This window comes from Hippocampus bargibanti, linkage group LG14 (assembly GCF_051943395.1).
Source record: "Hippocampus bargibanti isolate YZ-2025 linkage group LG14, ASM5194339v1, whole genome shotgun sequence".
NCBI lineage: Eukaryota > Metazoa > Chordata > Actinopteri > Syngnathiformes > Syngnathidae > Hippocampus > Hippocampus bargibanti.
The window spans coordinates 15,933,445-15,953,879 of record NC_142747.1 but is presented as its reverse complement, the minus strand read 5'-3'; the positions used below and the strand labels follow the sequence as shown (position 1 = coordinate 15,953,879).

The window sequence follows — 20,435 nt, the reverse complement described above, 5'->3', positions numbered from 1 at the left end:
AAACCACTAGTTCTTCCTGTAAACCGGTCGGTTGTACATAAAAGATCTCCCTTTCACTTTCCTTTAAAAATTCTGTTACCATTAAATCACGGGCAAATGTTGCTCCCTAATTCGTTTTACTAAAACCTTTTGGGGCTCGGAATAAATTAATATATACACAGTAATCCCTTGTTTTTTTGCGGTTAATTGGGACCAGGACAACCCCCAATAGATGAAACCTCACGAAGTGGAGTTATATAATAACCCACGTGATAAAACAGGTGGGGTGCTGGGCGGGGCTGAGAAGATGCACAGCCAATCCACATGGCTGGGAACCATGGGATCATCGTGGTGTCATTTGGATGACATCAGCGCTAAGAACGAACCAAGCTTCAGCCATGTATAAAACGTCTGAGTCATTCTGTATTTTTTTTATTTTATTCTGAACGTTTTTTCCCTGAAAAAAAAAATCCGAGATGCACTGAAACAACGATACCTGAATTGCAAAGTAGCGAGGGATTACTGTAAAATTATATTTACTTCATATAAATGTTTTTGTCTGTGTTTTAGTTCATAGGGCACAATATAGAAACGTATTTTTTTGTCGGTTAAACTGCCGTGTTCGTAAAACCATGCGTGACATGTTTTGCAATGTAAAAATAATTGTGTGTCATCTTCCGGACGCTGTGCTTGCTGATACCTTTTCTTTGATTTATCAGGAGTTAACATGGCTGAAGTTTTATACAACCACACACGATATCACCATTGTACTAAAATGCGAAGACTTTCATTAATCTGAACCGAAAATGAAATGCATAAGCTTACAAAACAATGATAGCTCGCGAACAACCGTTTTATTGGTAGGCTTTCTGCGGCCGATCACGTGATCATAACAAAAGACACGCCGGCATCTCCTATACTACGATGTTCTATAAATCCATATTATGTCATCACGTGGAAAAAGCTCGCTCCAAACGCAGATAAATCCTCTTATTTTTCTAAATATACCTTAGTTTCAGTCACTCTTACAGCGCATCAATGAAACCAACAATATGCCGGACGAATGTAGTGGAGAGAACCTCTTTCTTTCAAGGTTCATTGGCCTTTTTACGACATTGGTCACCATGGAAACGTTTTTACTGTAGTCGTGGTTGGTTTATGGCTCACCGCCATCTTTTCGTCTCAGGCGGTCGAATAGTTGAACGATGAGCCAAGTGACGTTTGGGGATTTCCAGTGCAGCGAGCAGCCAATCGGCGACCGGCTGCCACGGAAACGCCGAAAGTGCAACTGCAAACGGACAACTTTAACGCTGTGAGATCCATCACATGGCTTTGGAGGTGTTTGTCGACGGTGGAAGTCGAAAAAAAAACTTTATAAAATAGCGACTATTTCGATGTCCTCTGCGTTTAACGACATGGACGTCTTTCGCTGCACTCCTGGTAAGTGCCCTGGCTGTATAGTTTGTGTATGGATGAGCGATGACATCATTACCATATGACGTCTTCGTGTCTTTTTTTCCTCTTGTCGGTGCATAACGCCGATTGTCAACTATCGGGCACGTTTTGCTGTCTTTTCTCTTGTTCATCGATTGTTTACCTCTGTTTGTCCGACAGAGAGAGGACTGTCCGACTTTGGTAAGTAAAATATTTCATTTTTTCCCCTGTCTCTCACACATGAAGGTTGGCTTCACCTCATCTAAACTGATGCAGAGGATAACTTCAACCATTTGTTCTCTAACTTTATACAACCTGTAACACGTAAAAAAAACTTGGATGTCAAAACATCTTTATCTAATTGAAATAAATCCATACGACAGCTTGCTAAAAAAAACACACTTATTTAAATAAGTAAATTAAGTAATATACAGTAATAGCAATCTATGATATAATATAGTCTAAAACTATAAAGTATCATGTCAATTACATTCATTTTGGGAATATCCGTCAATGGTGGCAATGGCTTGCCTACAACTAATTGTCGATGTAAATCTAATGATGAAACAGACTGTCTCAATAACATTTGATGTATTTTGCAGAGGATGAGGTATATGTGGCTATGAATACTGTATGTACCCTTCTCTGAAATGTGTTTGCTACATTTGAAAATTGTTAAAATTTTTCTGCTTGTTGCAACATCGATGCTAATTTACTTACGATGTTTTGCATTGTGTGTTAGCCTAAAGTTAGCGTAGTTTAATTTCAACAACGTTAAAAGAGAAGTCACGTTCAAATTTCACTTGGAAGTTAGTGTATCACTCACAGCATCAAACTAACATTAGAATACAGATCTATAGTAGGCCTACGTGTCTTCCAAAACTAGATAATGGTTTTAACGGATTTAATGTTGTAAACTACGATAACCGTATGCTTATTTTGCACATCACTGTGCTTACTTAGAAATATAATGTATTATTATTATTATTATTAGTATTAGTAGTAGAAAAGCCGAAAGGAAAAGAAGTAGTATAAGTAGTATTAGTATTATTATTATTAGTATTAGTATTAGTATTATTATTATATAGTATTAGTATTATTAGTAGTGAAAAGATGGAGGTTACTGATTCGCAGTGGCGAACCCTTGAATGGAAAAGCCGAAAGGAAAAGATTAGTATTATTAGTAGTATTAGTCCTTTTATTAGATTAAAATGTCCTTGAGAATTTTGAAAGGCGCTTAGAAATAAAATGTATTATTATTATTATTATTAGTTGTATTATTATTAGTAGTAGTAATAGTAGTAGTAGTCATATTAGTAGTAGTTAGTAGTTGTAGTATTATTAGTATTAGTATTAGCAGAAAATCCAAAATGAAAAGTAGTAGTAGTATTATTATTAGTAGTATTAGTAGTATAGTAGTATTAGTAGTATAAGTACTAGTAGTATTAGTATTATTAGTACCGTCTTCTACATCCCAAAAACAGTCATGTTATTTTCATGATATTGTGAATCATCATTGCTTTTTTGATTGTTGCTGTGCCGATGACCTTTTTGTGTTTGGGAGCCTTTTACTGCGCGAGTTGCTTGTTCTGTAGCCACAAGGGCACATAAGTCTTCTTGTGCCGGTTCCAATCCCGGATAAATACAGAGGGTATTGTCAGGAAGGGCATCCGACGTAAAAGCTTGGCCAAAACAAACATGCGAATCAAGATGGAGGATTATGAAGATGGAGGACGCTGATTTGCTGTGGCGACCCCCTTGACGGGAAAAGCCGAAAGGAAAAAAAGGAGACTGTGCTTACTGTTAATTCGGCATAGGCCCAAAGATGGCATTACTGTGGTATTAAAACAAAGTTACAATTTCAAATAAGCACGAATATAGCTTGTCACGCGCAAAGAGCTCTTCTTTTATTTTTAAGATGTTTCAAAAGAGCGCAATATATATATTTTTTTGCTTGCCCCGTTGAATAAGCAGCTGCCTCTATGACTTCAAAACCTCCAACTGACTTTTTACTGTATGTCGCAGATCTCATCCAGGAGATCATCACAGAGGACCACACATGCATATCCCTCCCTAGACCGCCACCTCCTCCTGCTGAGCTGCGCGGCCAAAACCATAGGATGCATCGGCTTTGTTCTTCCTCCTCGCCATCATCTCAGCCAGGGCTGGTGGCCAGAGGCACCACCTGTCACGTACCGGTAAGTATTTAAATTGAGATTGGTTCCACAGTGGGTGGAGGAAAGTTTGCTTGTTGAAGCCCGGGGTCCGAACGCAAATCGCTTTCCTCTTGGTGTATTGTGTGACTGTACCTCGACCAAGGTGTGTATTAACTCATTCACTGCCATTCACAAATTTATTCGGAATATATGACATAGAGCGCCATTCCTGAATTTGTTCGGATTTGTTTTTTTTTTTTTTTTTTCATGCTTGGGTGCCGATAAAGCTCTGGTCAGACCTCTGGCAATGTTTTTCCCCTTCCACGAGGGGGGCAGCATTTGCCTTTTGTCCATGTTAGTGCTTTTTTTCAGCTTGAGCTGTTGTTAAAGCGCTATATAAACCAATATGTATGTATTGCATTATATAACGCTGGCGGGTGTGGCTGCCGCTGGTCACCCACAGAAAAACTAATCCTGTGACTGTAAAGTGACCTTGAGAGTTTTGAAAGGCGCTTATAAATGAAATTTATTATTATTATTAGTAGTAGTAGTATTAATAGTATTATTATTATTTTGGACAGCCGCCCTCATTTCAAGCTCATATAACGCCAGACCTGTATAATTTAGGAATGAACTCTTTTTCAGATGAAAGAAGAAAGTCTCAGGTTTATAACGCCTCATTGAATGTCTATTATTAGTGTAAAATTCAATATTCTGTGGGTCCTGGAGTTCAAGTGACAATGACAAAAACCATGCCACTAGAGTGGACACATTTTTGCACATCTGGCAGTTAATTCCTAAATTATATGGGTCTGGAGTTATATGAGCTTGAAATGAGGGCGGCTGTCCAAAATACAATGCAATATATACATGTTGGTTTATATAGTGCTTTAACAACAGCCGAAGCTGGAACAAAGCACTAACATGGAAACAAAGGAAATTCTGCCCCCTTGTGGAATAGAAAAAACATTGTGATACACTGAATGCTATGGAATCTCTTCAAATTGGACAATTCGAATTTTGACTGAAAATAGGGGACAAGTGTAAAAGTTCAATGTTGCTTGTTAGACACAGCGACCTTTGGAACATAATACATATTCATTATTTGTCAAAATACACATTGTTTCCAAATCAGCCATCAAGCATCATCCATGAATGGATTCTGGTGCGCTTTCAAAGTTCAATTACATTTCACTTTGAGCCAAGCCGAAGATTAGCAATAATTCTCAATCTTTGCGTTGTGCCACAATGACTATGCACTGACAGATCATCAGGCACACCTTGGAAGGTAATCTGATTTTTTAATCTGTCAAACAATTATTTTCTTAATTTCAAATATATATTTATCCAATTATCATTGCCATTTGGCACACAGCGACAGGAAGGAAAAAATGGTGAGAAGGTACAGTGATACCTCAGTTTACAAATTTAATTGGTTCCCAGAAAGTGTCTGTAAGGCGAAAAGTGTGTCTTCCAAACATTAATTTCCCATAGGAAACCATTAAAAATCAGAATAATCAATTTCCAGATCCCCATAAAACATACTTTTCTACTAAATAAGCCTTAAAACTACACAAAATATTATTTTATATATAATAAATGTGCTATTGTATTGTAATTAAAGAAATAAACTGTACTGTATAATAAAGTCATTTTAGTTTCCTTTGTGATGGCTGATGTAGTTGCCTCTTGATGATATCTGAGTGAAGTTGCCGGGCTTTCTCGGCGATAATACCCTCACTCACAATGTCCCCTGCTATCTACTTTTCATTAATCCACAACAACACAGAAACACCCTTGGCCACAGGTAGCAATGGTCGATTTAGCATATTGGTTCTGGGCCGCTAAATCACACAAACGCGCACCTCCTTTGTGTTTTTCGATGATCTCCTTCTTCTGCCCGACCGTAATTTTCTTTTGTGTCCTCTTGAGTTTAACACTAGCCTGTTTTCGGTCCCAAAAAAAGCTAAATTATCCACTCCGTAACAAACCCCGTCTGCACTGAGTGCACTCAAAGAAAGTGGGTGTGGAAAAGTAGCCCGGCAGCCACGGAGGCACTGTTCGGCCGTGTGGTTTGGTGTTCTTCCACCGAAAAGTAGTCCGCCAGCCATTGTGGCGCTCCGTGTGTTTCCTGAAAACTAGTTTGTATGCCAAGATTAAATTCTGATGAATTTAATGTTCGTAAGGCGAAAAGTTCGTGAGCTAAAGCGTTCGTAAGCCGAGGTATCACTGTATAACAAACCAGTTCTCACAACATCAATTTTTCCACATCTATCAGCAAAGAATCTGGTAGAGAGTTGTTTGCGCTTGTTGTTTTGTTTTGCGAAATCACATGACTTAATGCGGATGACACGGCGATTCAAAGCAGTCACGCAGGTCTGACAGTAAACTCAGCGAATCGGCTGCAACCCACCGTTGCAGCCAGTTGTAATTCCTGTCATAAATTACGTCACAACAACGAGACTCAGTGGAAGGAATTGCTAATCCAAGTCGTAACCTGACTCCTAGTTTCGTTTTGCCCTCCTCCCCCGGCCAAGCCCACTCAAAAGGGGGGTGCAAGGTCACATTCTTGGCCCGGAGCGACTCTTCCATTGGTCGTTACCGTGCGTCGACTTCCTATTTCCTCTCGGCTGACGCTGCTATCTGTTTTTTTTTGTGTGTGTGTGTATACCGTTGTTTGGGTGAAGCTAAGCGTACGAGCAACAGAAGGCATGATGGTGGCATGTTGAGCAGCGGGTTGAGCAGCGGGGTCTCCCTTTCCCACGGTTTGCTGGTTATTTACTGTCTGCTGGCTTGTCTCGATTCCCTGGAGGTTGGATCGTTTTGATGCTTACTGCGTGATGTCATTTTAAGCGTACTGGTTGGTGGCCCGTTTGCTTTTAGGTGCGTTAGACTGAGGGAATGGAAATACGTCTGGGATTCGGCATTATTAGTAACTTGTTTATTCCCGCTTCATTTTATCCCCATATGCTTGTCAAATATATCAACTGTTGCATTTACGATTCAATTCAAGAGCTTCTTTTGTTTTTAAATGGAGAGAATGAGGGTCACACATGATCGGGGATAAATATTAAATAATAATATAAATATTCCATTGAACTCATTTACTGCCATTCACAAATTTGGAAGAAGCTGGACCATCTCCTGTAGTTATAAAAGTGTGGCAAAGTCTCAAAAATTGCATGTCAGTGTGATGCAGTTACCGTATTTCCTGGTATAAAAGGCGCACCGGAGTATTAGGCGCACCCCCAATGAATGGTGTATTTTCAAACTTTTTAATACTAATCATTTTAATAATAACAATAATAATAATAATAATAATAATACATTACTTTTTAATCACCTTTCAAAGCTCTCAAGGACACTACAGTCACAGACAAGCTTAGGTACTATAATAAATAATAATGAAAAAAAAAAATAATAAAAAAATAAAAAATATTATACGATAATAAATAATAATAAATATAAATATCGATATAATAATAACGAAATAATAAAAAAATAAAAATATTATACGATAATAAATAAAAAAGAATAAATAAAATACAATAATAAATAAAAATATATAAATAAAATAAATAATAAACAAAATACAATCACAAAGAGAATGCAATGAATAAAATACAATTATAAATAGAAACAAGAGAGAGTGACATAGAAAATGCCATTTTAAATAGTTTTTTTCCATATATGAGGCGCACCGGACTATAAAGCGCACATTCAATGGATGAAAAAAGTTTTCCAAATATAATACAGAAATATATACACGTTTTCCAAATATAAGGCACACCACATTATAAGGCGCTACGGTAGAGGCTGAGGTTACACACTACTTCTTTCTTGTACAGGGTGAAATGGAGTCGGTGGCTGCTGATAGTAGTTGCAAGGCCTGTTGTGACTCAATATTACTTCACATATAAGGCGCACCCGCATATAAGGTCATCTTTTGAAGAAAATCAAGGCTTTTGGGTGCGCCTTATACACTGCAAAATACGATCGTATTCTTTTGAATGTCATTTTCATTGAGCAATCCTCTTCTCATCTACATTAGTTGAATCCAATTTTGATTTCTTTTGCCTTTAGTCCAGCTGCAGCTTCACAACCCCCCTGCAGCAGCTCTGCACACCCCGGGAAATGTCTCAACGACCCCCCACCCATCCTGCCACCGGATCGACCCGCCACGGTCGAGGTCTGCCGCGCCCACGAACATCAAAATCCCCCAGCAGCGGCAGCGGCGCCCTCTCCTCGAAGTGCCGGTCCGGAGCAGAGATGCTAGAGCGCAATCTGGAGAAGCCCAAACTTGTGGTGGTGGAGCAACCCAAAGAGCGAGGCATGAGATTTCGCTATGAGTGCGAAGGACGCTCGGCCGGCAGCATCCTGGGCGCTTCCGGGTGTGAAAGTAACAAGACTCAACCGGCCATTGAGGTATGGAGGATGTGACATACACCCGTACTACAGACGCTCCCCTACTTACGAACATTCAAGTTACGAACAATGGTACTTACAAACATTTTTGTATTCACGTCTAGTATTCTCTTCAGTTGTACATATCTTTATCGAGCATATATTTTATTAAATGTTTATTTTTCAAGACAAATCAATACAGGTTACTTATACAAGCCTTAAAGGACAACCAACATATATATATATACACGTTTTCCAAATATAAGGCACACCACATTATAAGGCGCTACGGTAGAGGCTGAGGTTGCGTCCATAATTTGTAAAATCACTTCAAATGACTTTTACTGAGCGCATTTTACAAAGATTCCACGGCATATAGCTATATTTTACGTTTTAAGACTCGCGTTGAATATACAGGAAGTCTTTTCGAGTTGATGACGATGCCTGACGTGACCCCTGACCGACAAAGTGACACCCAATGCATTTTGGGCACTTTTTTTTCATCGGAAAACACCGTGTTGATCGTGTTTGCTGCTGTGAAATGTAAATTTCTCCACTGTGAGACTAATAAAGGCATATCCAATCCAATCCAAGTTAGAAGGAAAACATAAATAACGCGATGGTGAATCGTGGTGTGTTGCACTGAGACTACTATTTGATATTAGTTGACACAAATTCCCAGCAGACAAATCAGCCCATTTCCAAGGGAGCTTGTCCATTTTCTGGGACACTACATTGGACTCCAGACGACTCGAATTGATACGGAAGGACTTCTTTAATCGATTGCAAAAATATAGTTAGAGTTATATGAGCTTGAAATGAGGGCGGCTGTCCAAAATACAATGCAATATTGGTTTATATCGCGCTTTAACAACAGCTGAAGCTAGAAAAAAAACGCTAACATGGAAAAAAAGAAATGCTGCCCCCTTGTGCAAAAGAAAAAAAATGCCATGGCCAGCACTTTATCGACACCCAAGACTGAAAAAACAAAACCCGAACAAATTTGGGAATGACGCTCTACGTCATATTTTCAATTCCCGAATACATTTGTGAATGGCAGTGAATGAGTTAACACAACTTGACCTTGTTTTCAGATTCAAGGTCCTATTGAGCACTTGAAGAAGGTCACGGTCACCGTTTCCCTGGTGACCAAAGATCCCCCACACCGACCGCACCCCCACTGCCTCGTGGGAAAAGACTGCCCGAATGGATCCGGTATCTGCGTGGTGACGCTGAATCCTCATAGCAACCGACGCCACAGGTGCGTCTTCGACTCGCCAAATTTGTGGTTGTTGTCGCATTTTGAGCAGGAATTCCTTCCTCAACTTTTTCTTTAATCTGGACAGCTTTGCCAATTTGGGAATCCAGTGTGTGAGGAGGAAAGAACTTGATGTCTCGCTGCAAAAGAGAAGAAGTCAGAATATCGACCCATTTCTAAGTAAAACTGACTCTTATAAGGACCCCGCACACATACACATAATTATGTGTGTATAATGGCGTGTAATGGTGTTCCATTTATTTCGTCGCCCAGCTGGTCACTCCAAGGGCATCGAGGACATGGACATGAACGCCGTGCGTCTGTGTTTCCAGTGTGAGTTGGAGTGGGAGGACGGCACAACGGACTGCCTCAGCCCCATGGTGTCCAATCCCATTTTTGACAAAAGTAAGCAATACGAGAACGTGGTTTGTCCTCTGCCTTAAAACGCCTTATATGGTCGTTTTTTGGGGGGCTAAAAACACTTTACTATAAATGGTTGTTTTTTTCGGGCCAAAAACGCCTTATTATACATGGTCGTTTTTTTGCGCTAAAAAGGCCTTACTATATACATGGTTGTTTTTTTGGGGGGCTAAAAACGCTTTACTATACATGATTGTTTTTTTTTCTCCTAAAACGCCTTACTCTACATGGTCATTTTTTTCTACCTAAAAACACCTTACTATACATGGTCGTTTTTTTCCGCCTAAAACGCCTTACTATATGCTGTTTTTTTTGTGCTAAAAATGCCTTACTATACATGGTCTTTTTTTTTCCTCCTAAAACGCCTTACTATACATGGTCGTTTTTTTTCGGCTAAAAACGCCTTACTATACATGCTGTTTTTTTGTTTGCTAAAAATGCCTTACTATACATGGTCGCTTTTTTTTTTTGCTAAAAATGCCTTACTATACATGGTCGTTTTTTTTCCTCCTAAAAACACCTTACTATACATGGTCGTTTTTTTCCGGCTAAAACGCCTTACTATACATGCTGTTTTTTTTTTTTTTTTTTTTTGCTAAAAATGCCTTACTATACATGGTCGGTTTTTTTTCGACTTAAAATGCCTTACTATACATGGTCGTTTTTTTTCGGCTAAAAACGCCTTACTATACATGCTGTTTTTTTTTTTTTTTTTTTTTTGCTAAAAATGCCTTACTATACATGGTCGTTTTTTTTTGCTAAAAATGCCTTACTATACATGGTTGGTTTTTTTGTGCTAAAAATGCCTTACTATACATGGTTGGTTTTTTTTTGTGCTAAAAATGCCTTACTACATGGTCGTTTTTTTCGGCTAAAAACGCCTTACTATACATGGTCGTTTTTTCCACCTAAAACGCCTTACTATACATGCTGTTTTTTTTTTGCTAAAAATGCCTTACTATACATGGTCGTTTTTTTTGTGCTAAAAATGCCTTACTATACATGGTTGGTTTTTTTGTGCTAAAAATGCCTTACTATACATGGTTGTTTTTTTGTGTGCTAAAAATGCCTTACTATACATGGTCGTTTTTTTCGGCTAAAAACGGCTTACGATACATGCTGTTTTTCTTTTTTTGCTAAAAATGCCTTACTATACATGGTCGGTTTTTTTGTGCTAAAAATGCCTTACTATACATGGTCGTTTTTTTTTGTGCTAAAAATGCCTTACTATACATGGTCGTTTTTTTTGTGCTAAAAATGCCTTACTATACATGGTCGTTTTTTTTCCGACTTAAAATGCCTTACTATACATGGTCGTTTTTTTTTTCGGCTAAAAACGCCTTAATATACATGCTGTTTTTTTTTTTTTTTGCAAACGCCTTACTATACATGGTCATTTTTTTTTTTACCTAAAACGCCTTACTATACATGGTTGTTTTTTTGGGGGAGGCTAAAAACGCTTTACTGTACATGTTCGTTTTTTTCAGCCTAAAAACGCCTTACTATACATGGTCGTTTTTTTAACCAAAAACGCCTTACTATACGTGGTCGTTTTTTTCGGCCTAAAAAAGCCTTACTGTACATGGTCGTTTTTTTCGATCTAAAAACGCCTTACTATACACTGTTTTTTTTAGCTAAAAACGCCTTACTATACATGCTGGTTTTTTTTGGGCTAAAAATGCCTTACTATACGTGGTCTTTTTTTCTGCCTAAAAACGCCTCCCTATACATGGTTGTTTTTTTGGGATAAAAACGGCTTACTATACAATGTCGTTTTTTTCTACCTAAAATCGCCCTACTATACATGGTCGTTTTTTTCCGCCTAAAACGCCTTACTATACATGGCCGTTTTTTTCGACCTAAAAACGCCTTACTATACATGGTTGTTTTTTGACTTAAAACGCCTTCCTATACATGCTTTTTTTTGGGGGAGGGCAAAAAACGCCTTACTATATACATGGTTGTTTTTTCTCGACCTAAAACGTCCTTACGAACATGGCGATATTTATCGGCCTAAAAATGTCTTCAAATTTGAGGTAAAATGTGCTGTTTGTGCAACCTACCTGTTAGTCAAATGGTTAGTACTTGGGTATCGCACTGCAGTGGTCTGGGGTTCAAGTCCGTCTCAGGTTTAACTGCCTTTGTCATCTCAAACCATGGTTGTTTTTTTTTGGGCTAAAAACGCCTTACCATACATGGTTGTTTTTTTCGACCTAAAACGCATACTATCCATGGTTGTTTTTTTCCGACCTAAAGCGGCCTTACGAACATGGTGATTTTTTTCAGCCTAAAAACGGCTTCCAATTTGAGGTAAAATGTAATGTGTGTGCAACCTACCCGTTAGTCAAATGGTTAGTACTTGGGTATCGCACTGCAGTGGTCTGGGGTTCAAGTCCGTCTCAGGTTTAACTGCCTTTGTCATCTCAAACCATGGTTGTTTTTTTTTGGGCTAAAAACGCCTTACCATACATGGTTGTTTTTTTCGACCTAAAACGCATACTATCCATGGTTGTTTTTTTCCGACCTAAAGCGGCCTTACGAACATGGTGATTTTTTTCAGCCTAAAAACGGCTTCCAATTTGAGGTAAAATGTAATGTGTGTGCAACCTACCCGTTAGTCAAATGGTTAGTACTTGGGTATCGCACTGCAGTGGTCTGGGGTTCAAGTCCCTCTCAGGGTTAACTACCTTTGTCATGTCAAGACCGTGGTTGTTTTTTTTTCAGCTAAAAATACCTTACTAATACTGGTCGTTTATTTTTTGGCCTAAAAATGTCTTAGAATATACATGGTCATTTTTTTCTAAAACGTCTTACTATAAGTGGTGGTTTTTTTCCGCTAAAAACGGCTTACTATACATGTTTGTTTTTTTCGGCTAAAAACGGCTTACTATACATGTTGGGGTTTTTTTTGACTAATAACGCCTTACTATACGTGGTTGTTCTTTTCAGCTAAAAACGCCTTACTAGACATGGTCGTTTTTTTGGCTAAAAACGCCTTACTATACATGGTCGTTTTTTTCGGCTAAAAACGCCTTACTATACATGCTCGTTTTTTTCGGCTAAAAACGCCTTACTATACATGGTCCTTTTTTTTCGGCTAAAAACGCCTTACTATACATGGTCGTTTTTTTCGGCGAAAAACGCCTTACTATACGTGGTTGTTCTTTTCGGCTAAAAACGCCTTACTAGACATGGTCGTTTTTTTCGGCTAAAAACGCCTTACTCTACATGGTCGTTTTTTTCGGCTAAAAACGCCTTACTATACATGGTCGTTTTTTTCGGCTAATAACGCCTTCCTATACGTGGTTGTTCTTTTCGGCTAAAAACGCCTTACTATACATGGTGTTTTTTTTCCGGCTAAAAACGCCTTACTATACGTGGTTGTTCTTTTCGGCTAAAAACGCCTTACTATACATGGTGTTTTTTTTCCGGCTAAAAACGCCTTACTATACGTGGTGGTTTTTTTTTCGGCTAAAAACGCCCTTACTATATATGGTGTTTTTTTTCGGCTAAAAACGCCTTACTATACATGGTGTTTTTTTTCCGGCTAAAAACGCCTTACTATACGTGGTGGGTTTTTTTTCGGCTAAAAACGCCCTTACTATATATGGTGTTTTTTTTTCGGCTAAAAACGGCTTACTATACATGTTTGTTTTTTTCGGCTAAAAACGGCTTACTATACATGTTGGTTTTTTTTTGGGCTAATAACGCCTTACTATACGTGGTTGTTCTTTTCGGCTAAAAACGCCTTACTAGACATGGTCGTTTTTTCGGCTAAAAACGCCTTACTATACGTGGTGGTTTTTTTCGGCTAAAAACGCCTTACTATACATGGTCGTTTTTTTCGGCTAAAAACGCCTTACTATACATGGTCGTTTTTTTCGGCTAATAACGCCTTCCTATACGTGGTTGTTCTTTTCGGCTAAAAACGCCTTACTATACATGGTGTTTTTTTTCCGGCTAAAAACGCCTTGCTATACGTGGTGGGTTTTTTTCGGCTAAAAACGCCCTTACTATATATGGTGGTTTTTTTCGGCTAAAAACGCCTTACTATACATGGTGTTTTTTTTCCGGCTAAAAACGCCTTACTATACGTGGTGGTTTTTTTCGGCTAAAAACGCCCTTACTATAAGTGGTGTTTTTTTTTCGGCTAAAAACGGCTTACTATACATGTTTGTTTTTTTCGGCTAAAAACGGCTTACTATACATGTTGGGTTTTTTTTTGGCTAATAACGCCTTACTATACGTGGTTGTTCTTTTCGGCTAAAAACGCCTTACTAGACATGGTCATTTTTTCGGCTAAAAACGCCTTACTATACGTGGTCGTTTTTTTTCGGCTAAAAACGCCTTACTATACATGGTCGTTTTTTTAGGCTAAAAACGCCTTACTATACATGGTCGTTTTTTTTCGGCTAATAACGCCTTACTATACATGGTCGTTTTTTTTCGGCTAAAAACGCCTTACATGGTCGTTTTTTTCCGCTAATAACGCCTTACTATACGTGGTTGTTCTTTTCGGCTAAAAACGCCTTACTATACATGGTGTTTTTTTTCCGGCTAAAAACGCCTTACTATACGTGGTGGTTTTTTTCGGCTAAAAACGCCCTTACTATACATGGTGGTTTTTTTCGGCTAAAAACGCCTTACTATTACGTAGTGTTTTTTTTCGGCTAAAACGCCCTTACTATATATGGTGTTTTTTTTCGGCTAAAAACGCCTTACTATACATGGGTTTTTTTTCGGCTAAAAACGCCTTACTATACATGGGTTTTTTTTCGGCTAAAAACGCCTTACTATACATGGTTGTTATTTTCGGCTAAAAACGCCTCACTATATACATGGTTGTTTTTTTTTGGCAAAAAACAGCTTACTATTATTTATGGTCTTTTTTTTTTTTTAGCTAAAAACGCCTTACTATATATGGTCTTTTTGTATGTCTTACTGTACATGGTTTGTTTCAGCCTAAAACGCCTTACTATACGTGGTCGTTTTTTTCGGCTAAAAACGCCTTACTATACATGGTCGTTTTTTTAGGCTAAAAACGCCTTACTATACGTGGTTGTTCTTTTCGGTTAAAAACGCCTTACTATACATGGTGTTTTTTTTCCGGCTAAAAACGCCTTACTATACGTGGTGGTTTTTTTCGGCTAAAAACGCCCTTACTATACATGGTGGTTTTTTTCGGCTAAAAACGCCTTACTATTACGTAGTGTTTTTTTTTCGGCTAAAAACGCCCTTACTATATATGGTGGGTTTTTTCGGCTAAAAACGCCTTACTATACATGGGTTTTTTTTCGGCTAAAAACGCCTTACTAGACATGGGTTTTTTTTCGGCTAAAAACGCCTTACTATACATGGTTGTTATTTTCGGCTAAAAACGCCTCACTATATACATGGTTGTTTATTTTTGGCAAAAAACAGCTTACTATTATTTATGGTCTTTTTTTTTTTAGCTAAAAACGCCTTACTATATATGGTCTTTTTGTATGTCTTACTGTACATGGTTTGTTTCAGCCTAAAACGCCTTAATATACGTGGTCGTTTTTTTCGGCTAAAAACGCCTTACTATACATGGTCGTTTTTTTAGGCTAAAAACGCCTTACTATACATGGTCGGTTTTTTTCGGCTAATAACGCCTTACTATACATGGTCGTTTTTTTTCGGCTAAAAACGCCTTACTATACATGGTCGTTTTTTTCGGCTAATAACGCCTTACTATACGTGGTTGTTCTTTTCGGCTAAAAACGCCTTACTATACATGGTGTTTTTTTCCCGGCTAAAAACGCCTTACTATACGTGGTGGTTTTTTTCGGCTAAAAACGCCCTTACTATACATGGTGGTTTTTTTCGGCTAAAAACGCCTTACTATTACGTAGTGTTTTTTTTCGGCTAAAAACGCCCTTACTATATATGGTGGTTTTTTTCGGCTAAAAACGCCTTACTATACATGGGTTTTTTTTCGGCTAAAAACGCCTTACTATACATGGGTTTTTTTCGGCTAAAAACGCCTTACTATACATGGTTGTTATTTTCGGCTAAAAACGCCTCACTATATACATGGTTGTTTTTTTTTGGCAAAAAACAGCTTACTATTATTTATGGTCTTTTTTTTTTTAGCTAAAAACGCCTTACTATATATGGTCTTTTTGTATGTCTTACTGTACATGGTTTGTTTCAGCCTAAAACGCCTTACTATACATGGTCGGATTTTTTTTTCAGGCTAAAAATACCTTATTATACATGTTTTTTTTCCGGCCTATAAATGCCTTTCATTGTCATTTTTTTGGGCTAAAAACACCTAATTAAACATTGTTGTCTTTTGGGGGCTACAAACACCTTACTATACATGTTTTTTTCTGCCTAAAAATGCCTTACTATATATGGAGGTTTTTTTCAGCTAAAAACACCTTATCATACATGGTCGTTTTTTGGGCTAAACAAACACTGTACTGAACATTGTAGTATTTTTGCCTAAAACAGGCAAGATGTGGCTTTTAAGGAACTACAGTTCCTTACCCCTGCTTTCGAAGATACCAACCAATATATTTTCATGAGCTAATTGTACCAAAACAGTTTTGTATACAGTAGTTTGATTAACACAGGTTGTAGTTGTAGTTTTATATTATTTTTTTGGTTTTTCAATTTTTCTTGTCAGAAGCAACCACAACGTCCCAGTTAAAAATTAGCCAGCTGAACCAGTACACGGGGGCCTGCACTGGCAAGACCGAGATCTACATGCTGTGTGACAAAGTGCAAAAAGGTATGGCAGTGACACCCGCTCGCCGAAAAAAAATAGGCTTGACTATCATCACGACTCGTTTTCCTGCGTGCAGACGACATTGAGATCATCTTTCGGCGCGGCTCGTGGAAGGCAAACGGCGAGTTCGCCCAGACGGACGTCCACCGGCAGATCGCTATCGTGTTCAAAACACCTCCCTACCAGGACCAGGATATCACGGAGGAAGTGGACGTTAGCGTCACCCTGCGGCGGCTCTCCGATCAGATGGAGAGCGAGCCGGTCACCTTCACGTACCTGCCGTACAATCCCGGTCAGCATGGCTTTGACAAGTCGCACTGTCAAAAAAACTGCCACACATATGAACGCCATTCAGAATAAAATATCACAACTAATGTCACGCCAAAGTAACTGTTCAAAAAACAAGTGAAAAAGACTCAACATCATGCACTAACTTTAGCTTTGACTTCAATATGAGCATTTTGTACAGACCTTCACACTGGCTGTAGTTGAACTTTTTTATCTTTCTTGTGACCTTTTCCATTGCCAGATCCGTATCAGGTGAAGCGCAAGAGAAAAATCAAGGCCGACACGAGCTTCCAGGAGAAAACTGATGTCACAGGTGAGCCGCACCACTTCGTCGTAAACATTTTGACTCTGTTGATTTCCTCGCTTTGTACTAGGGTTTTTACTCATTTACTGCCAGACGTGCAAAAATGTGTCCACTCCAGTGCCAGGGTTTTTGTCATTATCACTCGAATTCCAGGACCCACATAACATAGTTTTAGGTCTACATAAACATTCAATGCAGCGCAAGAAACTTTATACGCTCTTCTTTTATCAGAAAAAAATAGTTAATTCCTAAGTTATATGGTTCTGGAGTTATATGAGCTTGAAATGAGGGTGGCTGTCCAAAATACAATGCAAAACATATTGGTTTATATCGTGCTTTAACAACAGCTGAAACTGGAACAAAGTGCTAACATGGAAAAAAATGGGAAATGCTGCCCCCTTGTGGAAAGGAAAAATTGCCAGAGGCCATGGCCAGCGCTTTATTGGCACCCGAGCATGAAAAAAACAAAACCCCAACAAATTCGGGATTGGCGCTCTACGTCACATTTTCAATTTCCAAATAAATTTGTGAATGGTAGTGAATGAGTTAAGACACCACAGTGAGTCTCCCGAAGTTTATTCCTAAATTACATAGGTCTGGAGTTTGAAATCTGAGTTTGAAATGGGGGCAGCTTTACAAAAGGCAAATGCTGCCCCTTGTGGGAGCGAAAAACATTGCCAGAGGTCTGACCAGCGCTTTATCCCTCCCGCAACAAAACCCGAACAAATTCGGGAATGGCGCTTTACGTCATGCTTTTCAACTCCCGAATAAATTCGGGAATAGCAGTGAATGAGTTTAGACGCCATTTTCAAACACAAAGGCTGCAATTTTGCTACTGTCGAATCACTAATATTGTTGAAATCACGGCCTACCAATCATTCATTAATTTTGCCTGCAGTTGAGTGTGCAACGGCCCCGGAACAGTCCTTCCGTTTCACCCACGCCATGATGTCACCGTGCTCGGTCCAGCCGGGGCCCGCCCCTTTGGGGGAGATATGCTACGCCGAGCCCCCGGATGCTAATATGGACGGTGAGGAGATGGCCCTCCTCAATCAGCTGATGGAGCTGCCCGCCTTTATGGACCTGTTTTCGGATCCGGCCGCCGTCCCGCCCATGCCCGACGCCGGCCAGGCCCCCTTCACCAACATGGACGCCAACCCCAACCAGAACTTCGGTCTTTACCCGCAGGATTTTTCCCATTACGCTGACTTGCAGTTCAACATGCTTGTCAATGGGAACTGGGACATGCAGACTGAGTCGCCGGCAAGCCCGTCTAATGTTGTGCAAGTGAAGATCGAAGACGACGTATGAGGGGCATGGAACTCCGGGAATTAGTCTGGCGCAGAGTCATTGGTTAAACAACGTCATACAGTGATACCTCGGTTTAAGAACCCCTTGGCTTACAAACTTTTCGGTTTCCGAACGTTACATTTCTGAAATTTTTACCTTGGCATACGAACTATTTTTCATGATACACACGGAGCGCCACAATGAGTTATGTGTTGTTGGCGAACGAGCCCGTTCTCCGAACATGAAAATGGCACGTGACTGTTTTTGTCCTCTATTCCCCGCCCCCAGTCTTCGGTTAAAGCCACGTGATTGGTCAAGAACGCAGCATGAGGAGGGGGGGTTAAACATTAAAGAGACAGGCAGACAAAAGAGACAGAGGGTGATGAAATGGATAGAAAACAGTGAAATTTGGACTCGTTTCAACTTTGATAGTTCAAAAGCAGAATGTAGACTGCAAGGTTAAAATATGCCATCAATCAAGCTCCACAAATAACCCGCACAAGCCATCTGTACACTTGATGCAAAAAAACTATTAACCCAGCTAAATAGAACACACAATTGATGAGGAACAAGGTAAAATTATCACAGAGAAAGCACCTCCAAGGGATCAGTCCTCAAGATAGTGAAAGAAGGCTACGTTCCTCATCAAGTATTTAATGCTGATGAAACCGGTCACTCCATTGCATCAAGCCATCAACGACCATCAAAAAGGTAAATAAAATGACTTTATTACACTGTATAGTTTATTTATTTAATTATAATACCATAGCACATTTATTATACATATAATAAGGTATATGTTGTGGAGTTTTAAGGCTTAGAAAATTAGAAAGTAGAAAATTATGTTTTATGGGGACCTGGGAACAGATTATTCTCATTTTAATGGTTTCCTATGGGAAATTAATTTTTGGGGTACACACTTTTCGCCTTACACACTCTGTCTGGGAACCAATTAAGTTCGTAAGCCAAGGTATCACTGTACTTTCCAATTCGCTTCAGGAAACTATATATAACTAACTTTCTGTAGTTAAGAAATTATAAATTAAGTAGCAGTCTTAATAAAGTAGAGTAGTTGTTTATACAGGCGCATGTAACAACTATTTAAAATAAAAATGATTAAATATAATTCCAGATATAGTCAAATCCTATTTTGAAAAGATATCATTCTCCCCCCTAACAATTTTCATCATATCATGCATTTATTTATTCCTAGTTAAAACGGCTTTCTAATCAGAGGTTGGGTAGATTTGCCACAAATTGTACTCAAATACTCTTACTTTACAATAAAAAGTGGTCCTACAAATAATTACATGTACTTAAATTAGACATTCAGTCTGAAAAAATGGATCAAGTATCAAGTAACAGCTGAGTAACTTATTTTCTTTACAATCAAAACCACTAACATCAAAAATTTAAAAAGGGAATGTGCACAATTTGATATTTCCAAACAATAAATGATGTGCAACAATATGTATTCAAAGAAGTGAGTTCATGCAAATAATGCCACAATCATACGCTATGAACTTTCTTCTTCTTACAGTACAATTGAAGGATTATTTGGCCGTATTTACAAGTTTAATAAAAAAAATTGCTTCTGTGTGAGGCCGAAATGCTCTCTCCCCACATCTTTTTTGGGGGGTGGGTGGATTAGGCATATGCTAATTGGTCCCATTAAAAAAAAAACAATTAAATATGGACATTTTTATGAATTTATAAAACTCTACAGGTTGCTCAAACAGGGTTTTTTTACGGTGATATGTGCGGGCAAAAGAAGACATACATTTGAGTCTATATAAATGAAAGCGCCCGCTAATTCATCCTGAAGGCCTTGCTGGTCATGCCTTCAGTGAAACGGAGCTATCAGCCAAATATTGACATGTGTACAGTGTTTGTTTTTATTTGTGTCTGTGTATTCCATAAATTGTTACTTGCCTCATGTGGAGTTTACACCGACAGATCCTGAAATGTTGTTGTTGTTGTCGCCGTCGTCATCTGCGCAAGGGATTTGGAATATCACTCTTCAAAGAAACTGTAGCGTTAGCCAGTGCACATAATCAAACATTTTTATGTAAACACTGTGACAACGGGAAGAATAAAACAAAAATGAACTCTTTAGCCCAAGTGTCATCATTGAAAAATACATGA

The 20,435-nt window shown here is 38.8% G+C and overlaps 1 protein-coding gene across 6 annotated transcripts; it reads left to right on the top strand.

The window, feature by feature from the left end:
* The first annotated feature begins 1,235 nt into the window (after window positions 1-1,235).
* relb (RELB proto-oncogene, NF-kB subunit) lies at window positions 1,236-20,405 on the top strand. 6 transcript variants are annotated; one of them, XM_089014195.1, is made up of 11 exons: window positions 1,236-1,419; window positions 1,594-1,614; window positions 3,439-3,611; window positions 7,653-7,994; window positions 9,068-9,234; window positions 9,320-9,411; window positions 9,505-9,636; window positions 16,307-16,411; window positions 16,485-16,700; window positions 16,938-17,009; window positions 17,899-20,405. In XM_089014195.1, the coding sequence occupies exons 1-11, from the start codon at window positions 1,374-1,376 to the stop codon at window positions 18,309-18,311; spliced, it is 1,779 nt and encodes a 592-aa protein (XP_088870321.1). In that variant the 5' UTR covers window positions 1,236-1,373; the 3' UTR covers window positions 18,312-20,405. The 6 variants fall into 6 exon arrangements, with proteins under 6 accessions (XP_088870321.1, XP_088870322.1, XP_088870325.1 ...); XM_089014199.1 differs by lacking the exons at window positions 1,236-1,419; window positions 1,594-1,614; window positions 3,439-3,611 and adding exons at window positions 6,134-6,429; window positions 7,418-7,538; XM_089014196.1 differs by lacking the exons at window positions 1,236-1,419; window positions 1,594-1,614; window positions 3,439-3,611 and adding an exon at window positions 6,129-6,381.
* The last annotated feature ends 30 nt before the right edge of the window (window positions 20,406-20,435 follow it).